General features: G+C 33.5%; 1 protein-coding gene and 1 long non-coding RNA gene across 2 annotated transcripts in view; one reads left to right on the top strand and one right to left on the bottom strand.

Moving 5' to 3' along the window:
- The window catches only part of LOC148625489 (uncharacterized), a 33,637-nt gene that overhangs the window by 7,413 nt on the left and 5,719 nt on the right, over window positions 1-20,505 (bottom strand). The window contains exons 2-4 of the mRNA XM_088569080.1: window positions 15,775-15,918; window positions 9,272-9,385; window positions 7,237-7,429 (exon numbers count right to left, since the gene is read on the bottom strand). Of these exons, the coding sequence (XP_088425206.1) occupies window positions 7,237-7,429; window positions 9,272-9,385; window positions 15,775-15,918 (451 nt within the window). The remainder of the gene's footprint in view (window positions 1-7,236; window positions 7,430-9,271; window positions 9,386-15,774; window positions 15,919-20,505) is intronic.
- On the top strand, window positions 4,741-6,650 carry LOC148625490 (uncharacterized). The gene is made up of 3 exons (XR_015919939.1): window positions 4,741-5,053; window positions 5,331-5,392; window positions 5,710-6,650. It is a non-coding gene; the product is annotated as an uncharacterized LOC148625490 (long non-coding RNA).

Raw genomic sequence — 20,505 nt, 5'->3', positions numbered from 1 at the left:
GTTTTTGAAAGAAATCGGTCATTATAGTGACACCAGACTCAGAATAAAATAAAAACCAATATGCGAGGACCAGACAACTAATAATATTAGACTAAGCTCACGGCCAAATCTCTTTACGGATTCGAGTCCCGTGCTGGTCCGGGTGTTAAAAGAATAGGTCTGCAGCAGCGCTAAGCTTGTCGTAAAAGGCGACTAAATAGTGTTCAGAACCCTAGCCGGGGGCTAGGGCGCTTTGCCCACAGAGCAACTGGGATGTGTGCCCCAGGTGGTGGAATGGGGTACCCCTGGCGTGTTACATGCTGGGGTTGTCAGGCTATAATACGGAAAACCTGACCGCAAACCATAGTGGTGCACCGTGTTGGGAAGGATGCCACGTTCCTCGCACGTTAAAGAACCCTGCTATGGTATTCGATAGGAGTAGGAACCTTTGCGCTCCGCCACAGGAGGCTAAATTGCCCGACCTTACCCATCCCCCCTTTTTCCAGTGGCAATCAAAATTTGTCGACCCTATTATCCTTGTGTCCCATCCTTTTTTTCATTTCATGTTCATTTTATCATCCATTTCATGTTCATCGTCTGAATATAGCTGAAATATTGCTGCTCGGACGTTTAACCCCAACAAACAAACAAACAAACTTTACGGATTCGGAGCTTGCGGCATTTTTTTGGTTTGATGGCGGTGGTCAAACAAAAAAAAATATCTCAAGTGCCGAATCTCAGAAGGGATTATCCACGACCAAGAGCACATTCACGTCATGTGTGTTTACAATCGATTCTAAGTATAAACAACCAGTACTTCTAACTCTTTGTTTTTCTTCTTTTTCTGAAAGACAATCGGCAGACTTTAGTTATTATTTTTTTCAATATCACGAATAAAAACGTTTTGGTAGGGGGTCTGAAGAAGGGTCGGTATGTGACCGCGAACATTGTTTAGGCCTAAACGGATGGTCTATTTATTACTCCAGCAGTGTTAGAGGTTGTCTGACAAGCTATTTTCTGACTTGGTTTGGGGTATGGAGGAAGGGGATTCCAACCTCTTACACTGTAGTAGTAGTCTACATATATACAGATAATATGAGGTTTGGGTTTTGTGTTTTCAAAAGCGGTTCTGAAATCGATTTTTTGAAATTGTTAAATATTTTTCCAATGGAAAATTGATCATATAGCAGTCCAGGAGGTAGGTATAGATTCTCCAAGTTGCATTTTATTACGAACACAAGTTGAATATGGTCCATACTTCTTCACGTTTTGCTGGAGAAAAAACTTGAGTACCAAGGTTAAATAGGACCATTTTTTACATATCTTTGAACAGTTCATGTTCTATACACGTACGTGTATATCATGTATATGAACTTTTTGACGTTTTGTTGCAAAATACATGGCATTGAGGAATCGTTAAGTTGTGGTAGTCCAATTAGCTGCCCATTACTGGAACACGAAGTTTTGGGGACTCTACATTATACATATAGAGGTTATGTGCACATAAAAGTACTGTGTACATGTAAGTACATTCCGGAGAAGCTAGCTCCAATGATTTTTAGTTTTGCTATACATTTTTGTATATGTATATATCAGACTGCATGTACTGACAAATCTTGATATGATTTATAATTTAATCATGTTATTTTGTTTATGACTTCGTGCAAATAAACTTAAGTTTGTACACGTACATAAAAATATAATTTTAATCACCCTCATACTTAAACATTGTACATGTAAATATTACTCTTTTTAAAGATGTTTACCACATAAAATCTTTTTTTTATACTTAAAGTTTACTTATTATTTTTTGTTAAATTTCCGATTTATAGAAAACCGTCACATTATGACTTTATGTACATGTTATCGTGTGTAAATAAATTACACATGTATGAACTGTACAAGTACAACGGGTCCGTCAACTCTACATTTGTTCAATTAAGTACTAAATGTATGTTTTATATATGTACAAAAGTACATTAAGGGTAACCCGGTTAACTGGATTTTGAAATCAAAACACTTAAATATATGTATGAACACGAAAGAAATATTATCTTGGCAAATCTTTGATTATTTTTCAGGTTTCTGTATATATGTGCATGTATTTGTATTACTCGACATTCTCCCTCAGTATTATTTCTCAATTGAGAATAGTAAAATTTGATTTGAGCTTTATCATCACAAGTGGAGAAATAGTTTAGGGAATTGAAATGATATTGTAATTATATTTTCCTTTTCTGATCTCATTTTATTATGATATTGTACGCATGTGCATGCAAGTTAAAATACAAAAAAAATGTTTTACAGCCATAGTGATGTCAGATGATGTTTTACAGCCATAGTGATGTCAGATAATGTTTTACAGCCATAGTGATGTCAGATGATGTTTTACAGCCATAGTGATGTCAGATAATGTTTTACAGCCATAGTGATGTCAGATAATGTTTTCCTTAGAAAAATCAATAGACATTGATTTTGAATTGCACAGTTGGATTTACTGTATATGATTATAGATGTAGAGTAACACTATACACTCAATCAACAAATACAGGCATTCACATACAACTACATGTATGTTAAAAAAACAACATTTTTGATTATTTTTGTTAAGTAATAAACATAAATGTCAATTGTTTTTCTTATGTTTGCAGATAGACAAATATGGATGAATCGCTTTTCTGTTAAAAGGATGAGGGTTTTCTTTAGTACCAAGACATTAAAACTACACACGTAAAAGTAACTAAGTTTGATGAAACTGTAAAGATTTACAAGATTTAATGAAATAGAGATACTAAAGAAATGTCAATGACAGTGTTTTGAAATACTGAATGTACATACACGTTACGTTGTTTCTGAAACCAAACGATACTGGCAGTGGCTCTGGATATATTTTATACAGCTGCAAAACAAGTACTATAGTACACAGTTTTTGTCCAAGGAAACATTTTTCAGGCTACAAATGTATATAACTATTTAGAAGTTGATTAAAATTGTATGATACGAGATTTAATTGAAATATTGATTTTGAAGTGTTAACCGTGAGCCAGTATCTATGGATTTAGCTTTTAAGTCCTTCATATACCGGTATCATAATTTTGTTTTATAAGAATTCCGAATGTTATCTGTTGAGTACATGTCTGTAAGTGGGAATTTTTTTTCTCCATTATGCAGTTTTATTTTCTTTTCCTAGAAAACTGTTTAACTAGGACTTATGTAAAAACAAAGACCTATAGATGTAAATTCTTAGCAAATTACTCACTACTAAGTTGGTCTCAAGGTAGAGTAATTGACAGGCTTTTTAGGGAATTGAATTGAAAATGGAGCATTCCCAAACCCCGAATTTGCCTATATACATATATGTATATATTTAATATAATAGTGTCACCGCAAAACATTGTATATTGGTATGGTGCTGACAGCGGCGTCACCGTTGGCGGCGTCCGTGTCGTCGTCCATATTCACTTGGTTTTCGTGCGATGACTTATGGTCGATTAATATTATGAAATTTTAATATGATTTTATTAACTACAAAAGAAATGCTCTTGTTTAATTTTGGGTTTATGGCCCCTATCATTTTAAAATAAAGGCCCCCATGTAACTGACAGATACCATAGTGTAGGTTTCTGTTAATCTAAAAAAACGAGAGTCCAGAATTGTATCAAGCTAACCTATGTAAAGTGAAATGGCCAATCCTTAACATGACATAGCAAGTTCAACACATCCATGCAAGTACACCTTCAAGGAAGAAGCATTGTAATATGTATATGACTTGTCCTATGGCAATCCATAGTTGAATTTGTTCCCCATTTAGATGTTTAGTAACACATGTTAATGGATATTTATCAACATGTGCATAATTCAATTATTGATATCAATACAAAAATGTACCAATTTTATATATTGTATATTTCGATACACGTGTTTCAAGGAGTAACCTCTCATCAGCAGCATTAAAACCAAATATGTAGGAAGATCATAATCAAAATATTAGTTGTATACAAGAATTACTCATAACCAAAACTATCGAAAGAGGAAGCCAAATCCATCACCGAGAGATTCTATCATATGCAATACAAGGAATGAAGCCTCGGTGTTTTACGTATTTTAAAATTTGGAATACTGCAAAATTTCATAAATAGGATAAACAAATGGAGAAGTTTTCTAGACAATGCAAACACGTTCAAGACAAAACGTATATATGTTCAAATTTGCTCTTTGGGCAATACCAGTCTGCGTCCATACTTGCCCCTCGAGCAATACCAGTCTGTGTCCACACTTATTATTTTTATGAAAATATATAGCATATGTTGACTGAAAAACCACCGTCTGTTCTTACTCCTACAGCGTAAGAGATTGGAATTCCGTTCCACCATACTCCAACCTCTTACTTCCGAGTGCCATATTGCATGACGCTCGTTCTGACGTTCACTTTGAAATCGGCAGAATTATAGTAAACTATTTTCCATTTAAAACGTTTTATACCGTTTCTTTACCATAAAACGGGAGAATGTGACTAACTGATGTGATAGGTTTGACTTTTATTAGTATAAGCAATTATAATGTGTATTGCAATTATCAATTCTCTAATTTATAATCACATATGTATTGTCCATTTAAACCATTAAAGTGATCTCCAGCTAACTTGACTATTTCATTGATTTATTGATTTTACTACATGTACAGGTATAGAGTGAACATGCATTGGTCATGTGACTTATATAGGGTCATTCTATCTATGATGTAATTTTACTGTTAGCTGTGACGTAGGATTGTATGATGTATGGCTGAGCGAGTGATCTGATTGGTTAGATCTAGTGTGTGAATGATGTCAGAGCTAGCTTTGAGATGTGATGTAGTGGTATCCTAGAGTTGTCATTGGTTGTATGGGTCATGAGGTTTGAGAAGCGTCTGTGATTGGTTGAACGTGTTGGAGGGAATTTAGATTCTTTCATTTTCTTTCATTGTGTCGAAGTAATATTGATCTTTGATATTTTCTTATATTTTTGTGGAACATATCTACAAATCATTGCTTGGATTTATGCTATTTGGAATCCTGTTGTTCCATTAAGTTAAGGTATTTATATTTTACTTATTTGTGTAAATTTGTGGAGTTATGAAGTAGATTGCTTTGTAATATGAGAAATGCTGCAAATGGGAACTTGTTCCTTTTCAAATCGTTGATTGCCTTCTTTTTTAAAGCTGGAGGCAGAAAAGTTAATCATTACGATAAAGGTTAATATGACAATTATGGTTTTATTATATTCTGTCCATTTTGTGCTATAATTGTATATTGCGCTTACATAGGTATAGTCTGTGCGTATTTATTATAACGTATATCCATAATATTTCAGATATACATACCTGTTTCCATTAAGACGGTTGTATTGTTGTATAACCTTAGTCCCATAGACAGGTACTTAGTTCATATTTTTGTATTTATGTAATAAGCTTAGATTAGTTATCTTGCATTAAGTTATTCATATTAGTATTTATATGATAATGGTTAAATCATGGTTCACATGTTTATGCTGCTTAACATTATTCGTACACTGTTTTAATTACTGGAACTCAGTGTATGAATTATATACCGTTGTAGTAGTTTGAAATATTACTGAAAATATTGAGTACGGATAATATCTATTATACCTATAGGACATTTTTATTATTGTATTATGCATAATATGATTTAGTTGTTATACTATTTGTAATTTGTATTTATTGTTATTACAGGGTTGTTTTGTTTTTGTTTCCTGTACACAATAAACAACGACTGGGAAACTGTGTTTATTTCATAGAACCTCCCCGGTTACACTGAAGAAAAAACAAATGACCTACCTGATGAGAAAATCCAGCAATCCTGGAAATCCATTGTAAAAGCAGTTAAAATGAACTTCATAGTTGGTTTTTAGCTTTTTGAGTGTGTAATTCCGGTTGATAAAATTTTGGATTTTAAAATTTTCGAAACGAACATATCAAATTACCCAACGAATTGACTTTACCAACTTTACGTTCGTTTTGTCAAAAAATATATTGTATTCCGTAAAATAAGCAAGCTAGTTCAAAATGGCAGGTCATTTTGACAACTATCTTCATTACAAATGTTTTCTAGGTATTTAACACATATTTTGGATTTTTATCGCTTGATTTCCGATAGGTTAAACTTCTTTAATGTAAATAAAAGACTTAAAATATTTTAAAACACACATTTGCGGTGGCTTTCAACATGTCAGATGGCAGAGGCTAGGATGGCACTAAGTCAGAAAATAGTTTGCCTGATAACCTCTAGGATTGCTGGAGTTCGTTTGTTCTGTGGGTTTTTTTCTACACTACGAATCACTTTACCATTGGCAGTGTCTAAATTTTATATGGAATCGTACTTAAGTAGGAACATTTTTAGCAATTTTGTTTGCTCAAAAGTACATTGAACTCCGGTTAAGAACCATGCAAGATATGATTCATGGTTGGAAATCCTACATTTTTTTTATTTTTGATATTTTGTTGAAAACTCTAGAGTAATTAAAAATTAACATTTGGTTTTTCATTTAACCCCTGTTCATAAGAGATTTAAGTTATATAAAATATACCGTTGAATTCAAACTAAATGAAGGTAACTCTGTAAATGACAGTAAAATGTCTTGTGATAAAGTTTTCAGAGGACGCTTACCCTACCTGTGCACCCGGTCCATGCTCCCACTTTTTAGTGGAGTCCGAGTTGCCTTTTTACTTTTGTTACTTCGTATTATTTTGGTTATTTTATGTATTTGATTGTGTGTGTCTGTTTTCCATGTCTTTGTCTAGGGATTTCATTCTTTTGATTTCCGCTAGAATCTCTGTTCCCTAATCAGTGTTCTAGGATTTATCAGAAATTGAGGTTTCCTCGGGAAAAATCCAGCTTTCCCAGTCAATGACTGCTTTCCTAACAAAACAAATCCTTACAGCATATGAAGTTTTCAACTATCCACGGGCAAGTTAACTAAGTACCTAACTTTCCCTGACCCAAATTTCACTTTCCCCGGGTAACGGGAAATAGGAATCCTAGAACACTGCCCTTGATTACCCTTAAATAACAGGAACCAAGGATATTTCAAATGTAAAAATGTACAATCGATGTAACATTGTAAATGTATCTGCATTAATTATAAAATCAATATCCGATTTTAATACGATAGCTAGGAGGATTGACCACCAGCTTGTGATTAGCCTTGTTATTTTATATATTTTGTTTTTGGGGGGGGGTGCGGGGGCGGGTTATATTACCTGCTTCTATCATTTTCACCACTATCAAACCAGTCATGAGTCATGAACTGGATCCAGCCAGCTACCAGGAGATTAATGCTTGTGGCTGGAATGAATTCCTTCCTTTGTAGTAACGTCCTGCTTATATCACGTGGATTTGGTGTGTACAGATTACAGAAGGTGTCTGGTGTATTCTCAAGGGGAATGTTTCTACCTACAAATGATAAAAAATGAACATGATTGAATAAAATAGCTTTTAATTGATAAATATTTGAAGTCTTCAAACTCACTAAAAGTAAAAAAAAAAAAACAATTTAAACAGAAAAAAATCTTACGCCACCAGCGAGTTGCCAGAGTAAAAAGCCGATCATGAAACTGATGAATTCATTAATAGCCATAGGACATGACACACGGACAACATCATTTCACATGATTTTCAAGTGAATTTAACGTGATTTTCACATGTACTTAGCACATGAAATATCTGACATAGTTCACTGATATAAAGGGGAAATCGAGCCTTTTTGTGAAATTCATCTTTACTATACACGTTAAGTTCATGTTATATTTGACTGTATACAAATTAGAAGACAAGTCAATGAGTTTTATCAAAGTATGAAAAAAATCATACACCTTCCATTGTCTGTTTAATGTACGAATTATATTCCTTGGTATGCAAACTATTTAACGTATAGAGGGATGCCCTGTCCGCAGTCTGCCGGATATTGTTGCAGACGAGTATCAAATCTATGCAGATTTAAGAGTGGCTACTTTAAGCAAGTAATATCTTAAAAAAAAGATATCTGACGCAGTAAAATTTTGTTCTCTTTAATTATAAGTCTATATTTCATTAAAACGCGCAGTATCAATTTTCGATACTGTTTTTTTTTAACGCCACTAAGGTATCAGTATTTGGCAAATCGGAAACAGAATTGCGATCAGGTGACTTGCGTTCCTATAGAAAAGTGTCCTTACGTTCAAAGGTAAAAAGCGAAACTAAATCGACTGCGTCGAAAAAAAAACAAGATACGAGGAAAATTTATACTTGTACAACAGATAATCGTAATCAGGATTTGTTTGATCTGAAGATTTATATCCACTATAGTATAAAATCATTGGACCAATTCCATGAACAATAAAAATGAAAAAGGACAAAGTTTCTGTTCTGCCATAGCCTTACGGGAATTTTGATATTTATAAAACGGAAATATTGTGGAATAAACGGAAACAAATCAAAACTCCAGAATATCGTAAAGGACATTTAGAAAACTGTGAAAATAAGAACTTCACAATATTTCCGTTTTGTAAATTCCCGGATGAAACAATTTTTTATTCAAAAGTATAAACCGACACTTAACCGACATTTTAACGCTTGAAAATATAATTAGTAAAATATATAGAAGTATAATAAATACTAGAAAGATGAATAATGATAAAAATCATCACCAAGACTAAATACTATAGTAAACTTTACTTTCACTTTCGTATCAATTATAACACGCTTAACATATTCTTCATATTTTAACCAATCGAAACTTGTAAAATTTAAAGAGAAAACATAGTCATTCTTCATATTTAATTTGATAATATTGATTATTGGCAGAACTTTCCTGTTTATCATATTTAATATCTACTTTATATTTTCTAAGTTGATACAATAAAATAAGGAGCCAACTATTGAATTTAGACTAGTGCAAAATTACTTTCTACTTTCTAACTTGTAACGACCATTTTCATTGGTCAGTGTAATTATGACACGAGTGAAAAAAAAAGTATCGTCTTACTTACAAAAGTTCGCCAATACTTTTTTTTTACGAATTAAGTTTTTCTACCGGCTTTCTTTTGAAAAAAAAAATAAACAAATACTTGTTGAAAGTAAGCCGATAGAACTGTCCCTATTCTGACACAAACAGCCACTGATACAAACCGACCACGTTTATAACAAGGAAAGTAACCTATGAAACCTAAATACACAAATGGGAAATACACAAATTACTTTATAGAACATTACTCTGTTAATATTGGTATCATAAGATTTCATCAACATCTAACTTACCAAATCTGTAAAGCAAGCTCCCAGCAGCCGGACTATCGAAATCATTACACTGACCGTCAAGTCGTCTGTACTTATTCATTACTCTCCGACATCTTCTTTTATAAGGGCCTATACCTTTTTAAATGAAACAAAGTACTCAATAAAACAAATCAAATGTGTATTAAATGGAATCATATTTGCTCCGGTTATAATAACCTTTTTTTCTCTGTACATATCATATCACACGATTACGGTCTGATTCCTTTATCAATATTTTAAAAATTAGTAACATATCTACGCAGCGACCAGTAACGTAAGGTGTGTTTATTGATCTTTAAGTTAAACTTGTGTTGATGCAGGGAAGAAAGTGTCATGCACGCGTAATGCGACGCCATTTGATAAATTCTTGATATAAAAGAGTAAACAAGGGAACCATAATTCTAGTGGAAATCATAAGAAATACCAGACATGGAAAACAGACACACACAACAAAGAACATAAAATAACCAAAATAATACTAACAAAGCAACATAATTATAGGAGCAACTCGGACTCCATCAATAAATGGGAGCATGGACCAGGTACACCGGTAGGGTAAACTTTCTTTGCTTTTGTCCAAAAAAAACACGCACCGGTCTGTTCATAAATAGTCAAGTCCGGGGTGGACGAAAGAGGAAAGGAAAACTGAAACGTTGAACAAGTCGGTGCAGATGGATACCCCGTAACGATCGACGAGTTCATGACGACCATAAAACTTACGTAGTGACGACTTCAAACTTGTAGCAACATAACCCTGTTCCAGAAGCCTAATTATAAGAAGTCTAGAACGGTGCAAAAAGTTTGCATAGTTACAGCAACTTATGAGTTGTGATATGAAAACTCCTAACGCAGGTGCTGAATGGGTTGCCACAGATGAGAGGAAAGTCGGCAATACGGAATGAAAAGTCATCGCCTTTGTCGTACAGTTAGGTCAATAGTGTCCTTTATCATCGATTTCTAAGTGTATATCAAGATATAAGGCTTTGGGGTAGATGCTATTATAAACATATAAATCCCGAAACTTAGATTGTATAACGATAATACGTCATCTATCTAGCGGAAACTATGATGAAAGAATCTTGCTTAACGATGTTCTTTCCTTTAGATTAGATCAGCTATAAAGTCAACCTCATAAGAGTGAAGAAAAAGGTCAGCGAGTAGAGGAGCACACCTGGTTTCCATTGGAATGCCGACACTTTTTTTTAAAAAAAGGCGTCCACCACACTGGACAAATATGTTGTTGATAAAAAATTCAAGCATTTTGAAAACATCTTCAGAGTATTTGGAAGATGATTTTCAATCGCTTTTTTTTACAAAGTATGAAGAATCTCTACCGTGTACTACATATCTGTATCTAGGTGTACCGTCTTTTGGAATACAACGATGTATAATGTGTTTGAGTCGGTGTTTAAACGGAATATGGGGAATAGAGGAATAAATAGTTGACAAAACAGATTTTAATCCTATTGTATTCTGATAATAAGTAAATTGATATTATATGGATGACAATATTAATAAAATCAATGGCTTTATCAAGTTCCTTTTTCTTTATAGATGATCCATCTAAGTTTCTGTCCTTAACAGCAACAAAAAACGTTTTTATAGCTTTGATTAAATAATAAAAAGACCTGTTCCACTGCGAAGTATAATCCTAAAGCACATAAAGCTCATTTTTTTAGACTTAAAATTAATTTATACCGCGAAACTTATGCGACATAACGTAATACTTTCGCTTATTAACGCGCAATGTTTTATATAAAACATGTCTTCATGATTAAAGTGGATGGAGTCCGAGATTTTATTATTTTTTAGAATGTCTATCAATTAGCTGATTTATATACATAGCAGTGAGTTTCCTCGCTGACGTACGCAAACTTGTCCTCGAAACTTGAAAGCATTTTGAATCGTTGACAGACAACAATATATATATACATTACGGCCATCATTTACTTATGATAAAGCTCCATGGTGATCGTTATATGATGCTGGATTTTTTGCATGCATCTGCTAAATAAAATATTTTGTTACCTAGTAACTACCGTCTTGTGTACTTGATACATACTTTATGTTTTTGTTATTTCTATTGTTGTTCTTATTTATTTATTTTGTTTGCATTTTTTGGAAGATGAAGACAGATACCTAATGTAAAAAATGCTTTTCTATACAAGTGAGTACAGATTTTTTTTGTACATACTCATATTAATAAAAGAAATAAAACTCTGTTAATAGTCAAAGTAAGTGTTTTACTTTCCAGTTCTTGGTTTTGTTTTGTTCTTATTTTCATTTAATATATCATAAAACTATCAAAAACATAAACACTACTTTATGATTTAACTGTAGGAGTAATACGGGTTCTGATTGGATAAGACATTTTGTCCATAATCTCATAGACTAAATTTTGTAATAACTGTGACGTCTTCAAACTTTCTAAATGATTTTTTTTTCGCTGAAATTAATTAAATTAAAAGGAATGATTTTTTTGGTCTATTGAAATAACCTCAATGCCCTGGGGAAAAATCTTAGGATTGTTCTGTATAACAGATTTTCCTCAGTAACTTTATTATGGACAAATTCGTGTGATAGGGAAAAGCAAGCCATTATCTCTTCTTGCACATACATGTAATATGCATACATTTTTAGCTCAACTGGCCATAGGCCATGTGAGCTATTGCCATCACTTGGCGTCCGTCGTCTGTTGTCGTCGTTAACTATTTTTCAAACATCTTCTTCTCTGAAACTATTGAATATATTTGAATGAAACTTATAATGATTGTTCCTTAGAGTATCCTGCACAAAATGATCGTTTGGATTTTTGATCGGTAAAAACATGGCCACTGTTACTAAAAATAGAACATAGGGGTCAGACAGCAGATTTTTGCAAATATCTCCAAAACCATTAGGTTTAGCCAAGTTCTGACATCTGTTGAAAGTATTCAGCATGATGAGATCTATCTGTGGTCAAATTTTGGTGAAAATCTGTTGACCCATGTTGGAGTCATTGCACCATTTTGGACGTTTTTTTGCAGTTTTTGATGTTATTACTTTCAAAAATCTTCTTCTCAAAAACTACTATACAGAATTCAATGAAAGTTTTGTTTTTTGTTTTTAGGGTATCCTTAACAAAATGACCGTTTGGATTTTTGATGGGTTAAAACATGGCTGCCGTTACTAAAAATAGAACATAGGGGTCAGACAGCAGATTTTTGCATATATCTCCAAAACCGTTAGGTTTAGCCAAATTTTGACATCTAGTAAAAGTAGTTTTCAATATCTTGAAAACTATAATAGATCGAATGAAACTTCCGATTGATGAAATGAACCTCATGATAAGTCATGTAGTCTAACTGTCGGACAACTTCTTGTTAGAGTTATTGCCCCTGAAAGGCAAAAATTTAACCAGATGAGTGATTCAGGCTCCCGGGGGCCTCTTGTTCTTCTTTATTTTGTTTTGATATTTTCCAATTTTGGGCATTGTATTTTCCAAGACAGTAAACCTAATATCATTTCACAAGTATTTAAATAAACATGTATTAGAAAGAAACATAATGCCATACTGCCAACATGTATTATATATGTAAATATAAACGCGAAATCTGTTGACAAAAAATATTTGCTGAAAAGATTTCAGGAAAAAGTTGGTGAGAGCACGTTAGCATCCGCAGTCGTAGTAAGCCATAGTTTAAAAACCAAATTCTTACAGAATAGAATACGGAAAAAAGGACAAACGTTTGGACGCAATTCCAATAAAGTATGTTATAAAATACAACTAAAAGAATGAAGTTATAACCCAAAGACAAATATTAAAATAATTAAGATAGTACCATGTTAGATCACTCATCAAATTCTAAGGCATATTGAAAATAATAAAGATATGAATCAAACCAAACAAAGGTTCCAATGAATTACAACCCTTACAAAACATTATCAATGATCGCAGAGCAAGGTAAGTGCTTACGGAGATGACAAGAACTGTTACGTATTAAACAAGTATTTTTTCCACCGATATAAAAGGCTGATGATGATAATACAAATTTTCACGATTTTCCATTTAAAACTCGTGCTAGACTTGATATACCAACTGCAACATTACAAGACATTACTTGTCGACGTCATTCTCAGGCAAAATAATGCATCAGGGCTAGACCTGATTAGTCATAGGATGTTAAATATATGCCCCAAATATTGCTAAGCCACTAGAATTAATATTCAATAAATCATTATAGCCTGGTATATTTCCCTCCCAGTAGAAACTCTCAAACGTGATTCCCATTTTCAAGAAAGGTGATACTTCATTACCCTCTAATCTCTGATAAGCTGTGTTTGGAAAGTAATGGAAAGGGTTGTTTATAAATACATTTACAGCCGCCTTCATTCAAACCATCTCCTTTATAAATTTCAATCGGTATTTCTACCAGAATTATCCACAGTTCATCAATTACTTAAAATGTATAACAATATACTCAATTCATTGTAAAAACATATCTTATGTTTTGTATTCTGCGACTTTTCAAAAGCCTTTGGAAAAGTATAGCATCGGGGGTTACTGCATAAAATTAAATCATATGCCACCCAAGGTAAACAAGGTAAACAACAGGTGCATTTGTGTCATAAAGACTTCATCGTTAGTTCTTTGCAATACTTTGGCTGAAGTACTGCAAGGCTCAGTATTAGGACCCCTTTTATAAATAACATAGCAGATAGACTCATTTCCATTTGTAGGATTTTTGCTGATAATACATCTTTCTGCTACTCAAGCAACGACATAACAGAAATAAAAATGGTATTGGTATAGTTATTATGTCTTTTATTATGTCTTTTTAGCAACAGTTTATCTAAAAATGTCAATCATTTTTATATATTTTCTATGGCAACCATTTAGTTACATGCAGTAAAAGTAGTCCCATGTTTTTATAAATCTCAATTGTTGTTTGGCACTGTCTAATAACATAATATGTGGTAAATTCTCCACTTTATCAAAACAAGAGCTAAATTCCCAAATTTATCAAAATATGAGCGAAATCCCCCACTTAATCAAAACATGAGTTTGATTCCCTCCTTTATCAAAATATCTGCTAATGTCCCCACCTTATCAAAATATCAGCTAATATCCCCATTTTATCAAAATATCAGCTAATGTCCCCCACTTTATCAAAATATCAGCTAAATTCTCCATTTTATCAAAATATGAGCTAAAATCCCTCTTTAACAAAATATCAGCTAAATTCCCCACGTCATCAAAATATCAGCTAAATTTACAACGTCATCAAAATATCAGCTAAATTCTCCATTTTATCAAAATATGAGCTAAAATCCCAATTTAACAAAATATCAGCCAAATTCCCCACTTTATCAAAATATCAGCTAAATTCTCCACTTTATTAAAATATGAGTTAAAATCCCACTTTAACAAAATATCAACTAAATTCCCCACGTCATCAAAATATGAACTTCATCAGTTAACAATATCCCCATTGTTCAATCAATGTATAAATGTTAGCTGTTACCCTATTGTAAAGCACTGTCATATTGATTCACTTTTTATTGTACACATGGACAACGGCCGCCATACCATCATCGTCTATTTAAATACAGTTATATTGTTTAAACTTAGTTTTCATCCAAGCCTATTACATCATACAGTGCACAATCGAAACAGAACATCACGTGATCATACACTAAAATCAAAGAACAAGAAAATAAAAATTCTACAAGAATATGAAGATCTAAAGAAGAGAATGCAGGGTTATTGCATGGCAATATGATTTAATTAATCTTGTTTAAAATAAACTTCAGTCATAGATAACGTCACAAATTTTAACTATATTTGCACTAATTCAATATAGAAATTTATTGCACGCTAACGTTGCATTGCTTTCTATGAGAAAATTATATTCCTATACAAGAAAATATATAATCCGGAAAAATTTCAACTTGTTCCGTGCAACAGATGATCCTCTAGTAACTTCATTACAATCAAACTCGTATAAAATAGTCTTGTAGAAATAATTTTATATATCCGTTAAGAAAAATTACTATGAAAGAGTAATAAAAAGAACCAAGATTCTGGCAGCAAACAAAGGAATGCAATCCAGAGACAAAGATCATACATGAAAAACAGACACACACAATTAAGAACATAAAATAACCGAAATAATATGTACAAAGCAATAAAAGTAAATGAACAACTCGGAATCCACCAATAACTGGAGCATGGACCAGGTGAACCAGTAGGGTAAGCGAATAACCAAAATGGCATGTACAAAAATACATATATCAACTCAATGTATATAGCTATAGCATATGTTACGGAGAAACTTCTATACCACGTCACCACGTCCCCATGATATTGAAGGTACCTGAAAGACTTCTCGTGTTAGAAAGTACAGCATTCGAATGTCATTACATTAAGTTGATTTTAAAGGGTGGCTAAGGACCACAATGCATATTTCCTTCTCAATCTTAAGTGTGTTTACTAAGAGTATTACCAATCTTGGGATCGGCACATCTCTGTCGCCTTTTGTTGTTTTCAGTGTAGCTGTCAATTAGATTAAGGCTCTGTAGTTGCACTTGGGACTGGTACAGCTTTACTATATCAAGTGGGTACGGGTACTGCCACCAGTTCGAAGGTACTTCAAAAAACAAAAACAAAACAACTTGTAATGTTTATCGAAATTTGTGGTTAATTGAAAATGTCAATATAGTTGATTATATTTGTGTGATTATAAGTTCCATCCATTATCGACCCAAAGTTAGATTAGTTAGTGATATGTCAATGTTAAAATAAGGCATACAAAGTTGGAACTCCGTTCTATCGTACTGGCATGAAAAGTAGTATTTGCTTACAAATTAAGTCATATATTTGCAGTAATTTGATATAAAATGCAAGAAGCAAGATAATAATCAAGCCATATGTATGCCTCAGCTAAGATTTGATTTGTTCATGTACTATTGACACTGCCTGTCTTGTCCCGAAATATACAGTTGCACTTATACTTGTATATGATGCAATTACATGTATCAAGATGCTTGGTTATTTGTCATTTGAAGGGAAGAAATTTCGTTTAAAATGCGTTACGTTAAATGATTTTCAATACTGTTGAAAAAAGTCAGTCTTTATAAAAATCAAACAGGAAGAGATTCATGCATGTCAAAAACACACCGAATCTAGTTTTATTTCTTTTTTTCCATTTGGGAGTTGTGCTTTTGAGATGAAATTTATATAGATTGTACATGAAATTAGCAATTTGCATGAATTTCGTACTTGATTTGGATGATTTTAGTGGGCATTTGGAGTGTAGTTTTGTCAAAAGTTCAGATCTAAATACAGGAAGGACAATTGTCACATCAAAATATACATATGCAGACCAAAAAAAACATTGTCTGATCCATGGGTTTTTCTACACCATGAATCGCCTTACCATAGGCAGTGTCTGAATTTTAAATGGACTGATACTTAAAGCGGAAGACCTAGGGTAAAGGACTAACACTTGAAATCAGTGATATGTTTGTATCATATTTAATTATAACAAAGCCTCTCAAGCTTTTGTTTGAAGCAGAATAAAATCAATCCAAGTTAATTAGATGCCTACATAAGATTGATGTAAAATGCTGAATACAAACATTTCAATGATCTTTAAGAGTTGTGTCCCTTACCCTAGGTCTACCTCTTTAAATGAATAAAGTCCTCCCATGTACATTTATGTTTATGTTCGATCTGTTGCATTAGGGAATATTTTGTTTGACTTGCATGTTCATTTGTATTTCTTATACAGAAAATATAATTATTAGGAAGCATACAAGCATGTATTTTATCTGATTATAGAATTGTCTAAACGGTGCTCCAGCAGTGCTAGATGTTGTCAGGCAAGCTATTTTCTGACTTGCTTCCATCCTAACATCTAGCATCTGACATAGTTTAGTTTAAACATATTTTATTTGCAAATATAAAAAAAATGGATTAGACACGAGTTATTCCAACTCACCTGGTCTCCTCCATACAAGGAATATAACACACAATAAATTGTTGAACAAATAACGACAAGTGTAGTGTACAGAAATTGATAATTCAACCTTAGGTCCAAATCACAAAAGGGAAAAAAATCATAATTAGGTTAAAATGTTTATAAATAATTAAAAAATAAGAAAAATACCAAAGGCATTTAGGTCAGTATAAACAGAATCTACCTGAGTGCTGAATAAGTGTTGTATTGTTTTAAAGTTGTCAGCATTGCTGGTGTTATCAAGTATTGCGCTACCAAATAAAATCATAGTTATTCGATCTTCACCAGTATGCGGAAGCTTGTCTATGTATAATCCACGTTGTTCTACATACAAAGGACATTATAGAAAGAAATAGATACTATCCTCAATTGGCCAGCCATAGGTGCATTTCTGGTCAGGCACAAAATCCTCTCTGAACAGATCAGCTTTGATTGTACTACTCATGTGACGTTGTCTTGTATGCAAAATATTAAGCTGTCGAATTCCATCATAATAATATGAGGGTGGTTTGAACACGGAATTTTGATTTCTCAGTAATTGTTTGAAATTATCTAAGCTTTGTGCTTGTCTCAATCGTAGGTCTAAGATATTCCGCAATCGTATAGCAGATGGAAAGAATGACTTAGAAAAAGTTTTAATATGGGTTTGAGGATAAACATCGTTGGCCTCATTTCTCAAATTATATCGATTGGCTGAGCCTAAAATAGGTGTTAAGCAGTCTTTTAGATATGATGGTACCTTACTATTGTGTACTCTGTGGAATAGACAGAGTTTACGTCTTCATCGACGATCTGTTTATGTCCCCCAACCAGTTTCAAAATATAAAGATTCAATACTGGCATATCTTGGAAGACCGGTTACAATTCTGGCCGCTTCGTTTTGTATTTTATCCATTTTATTTGCACATTCTGCAGAACGTCAATCTCACTGTTCACAAGAATATTCCAGTAATGATAAAATATAAGTATGATATATCTTATTCAAATTTGATCTATTCAGAGTGAACTTAAGCTTTCGCAGGATACCTAACTGTCTAGTTGCATTCAGACATATATAATCAATATGGGTTGACCACTTACATTCCGAAGACAACATTACTCCTAGATGCTTGTGAGTATCAACCATCTCTTCTCGTTGATCATTAAATTTAATATTGATTGGATGTTCTGTTTCTTGGTTTGTAAAATATACAGCCTTGGTTTTGGCAGGGTTGAAGTCTACCCTACAGTCTTCAGACCATTTTTGTACTTCATCAAGGTCTGCGTTAATGGTATGTTCTGTTGTTAAATGATTCTCTGACGAACAGCCTAGTGAGGTATCATCAGCAAATAATCTAGTAAAACTATTCAAATCAGTAGATACATCATTTATAACGATAAAAAAATAGTAAGGGCCAAGAACAGAACCTTGTGGAACTCCCGCGCTGATAAAAGACTCAGACGACATAGAATTATTAACAAAGACTCTCTGTCCTCTTTTGTAAAAGTAGCTTTGAAGCCATAAAAGTACATTGTGGTTAATTCCATATGATCTAAACTTTACCATTAACCCTTTATGCCATACATATCAGATGCCTTCGAAATATCACAGAACACAACACAAGGATTATATCTCTTGTTTAGAGCTTTACATATATTATGATAAATCTCAGTTGATGGACTGTACCCCAGCCATGAAACCTGACTGAAATTTATATAACAATGAGTTTGTAATAAGATAGTTTTAAAGGTACTTATATACTACTATCTCAAAAACCTCTCCAACGCAACTTAATAACGCAATCGGTTGATAATTAGAAGGCAGAGACTTCTCCCCCTTTTTAAAGCAATGCATAACTGAGACAAGCTTCCAAAACTCCGGAAACACCCCCTCCGATAATGATTTATTAAACAGTATATGTAACGGGACCGATATACTATCAGCGGTGTACTTGAGCATATGGTGACTAATACTATCATGTCCTGACGCCTTACCCAATTTCAGGACTTTTAGAACATCCAGAACGTCTATTCTATTAACTGTAATGTCTAGTGATTGGTCAGTTCTAGTTGATCATTTTGCATCGTTAATTGTAGAGATAGAACAAACATATCGGTTAAGGAGGTCCGACTTGGATTCGTCATCAACGACAAGTTCGTTTCCAGTTGAATCGTGAAGTGCTGGTATATGCGTAAATGATCCCGAGCCTTTCATGATCTTTACTAAACCCCAGAATGTCTTGGGGCTTGAACTTGCATTACGCATGTCATCTACGCTTAAGAAGAATTGTTCTTTAGCATATTTTATCATGTAAGTGACCTTATTACGTTGCCTTTTGTAATTTTTAATAGCAATATCCGTTTTGCTGTTTATCGCCTTGTCGCGTAATCGGTCACGTTTTCTGATCTCGCTACACAGTTCAGTTAAACCACGGTTTATCGTTTGGGCAAATAGGTACTTCCTTTGACAGTATATGTCGTTCATAAATCTCAATAATTTTGTTGGAAAATTCAGTACACATCAGATCAATGTTTTTACCCATATTATTGAAATATTCCATCCAATCGATTGAGTTGATAACATCGTTAATCTCATTAAAATCTCCGTGTTTCTATAGCCACACCGTCCGCTTGGTGCATGAATTATTAAGTCTCTGAGGTATTTTCAAATGCACTTGTGTAGCTTGGTGGTCACTGATAGATCCGTCAACATCAACGACTTCAGGAAGCTGTACATCACAGTTAGGAGATACTAGAACTGGGTCTAGAAGAGTTCCCTGCCCATTAACATCATAGCGCATTGTCTCATTTATATAATTAGGAATGTTGTAGATCTCATTGATGTTCTTCAATATGTCCTTATTCTCCGATAATAAATTCACGTTAAGATCACCAATGATAAAAGACATTCGGCGTGTAATTCAAGGCCTGTTCAATTGATATTTGGAAATGTCCCTAAAAGGGATTTGTAGCTCCTTGAGTTCGATAGACAGCACATAGTAGCAACTTAAAACGAGGAATGCAAACTTCGAGCCATATTAACGCTCCGTTCGGAAACTCTTGATCATCACGATGAATTACTGTAAGCTCGTCCGCAATATATACTAAGACACCGCCCCCATAGCAATTTCAATCTTTGTGGATAGAGTTGTTAGAAAAACCTGTTATATGAATATCGTCAGATGGGATGGTTCCATCTAAGTGGGTTTCAGTAATACATAAGACCGATGATCCATG

Source organism: Perna viridis, chromosome 2 (genome assembly GCF_037379345.1).
Source record: "Perna viridis isolate PV_CMFRI_1.1 ecotype Kerala chromosome 2, ASM3737934v1, whole genome shotgun sequence".
In the NCBI taxonomy this organism is placed as follows: domain Eukaryota; kingdom Metazoa; phylum Mollusca; class Bivalvia; order Mytilida; family Mytilidae; genus Perna; species Perna viridis.
This window is presented reverse-complemented; position numbering and strand designations above follow the sequence as displayed.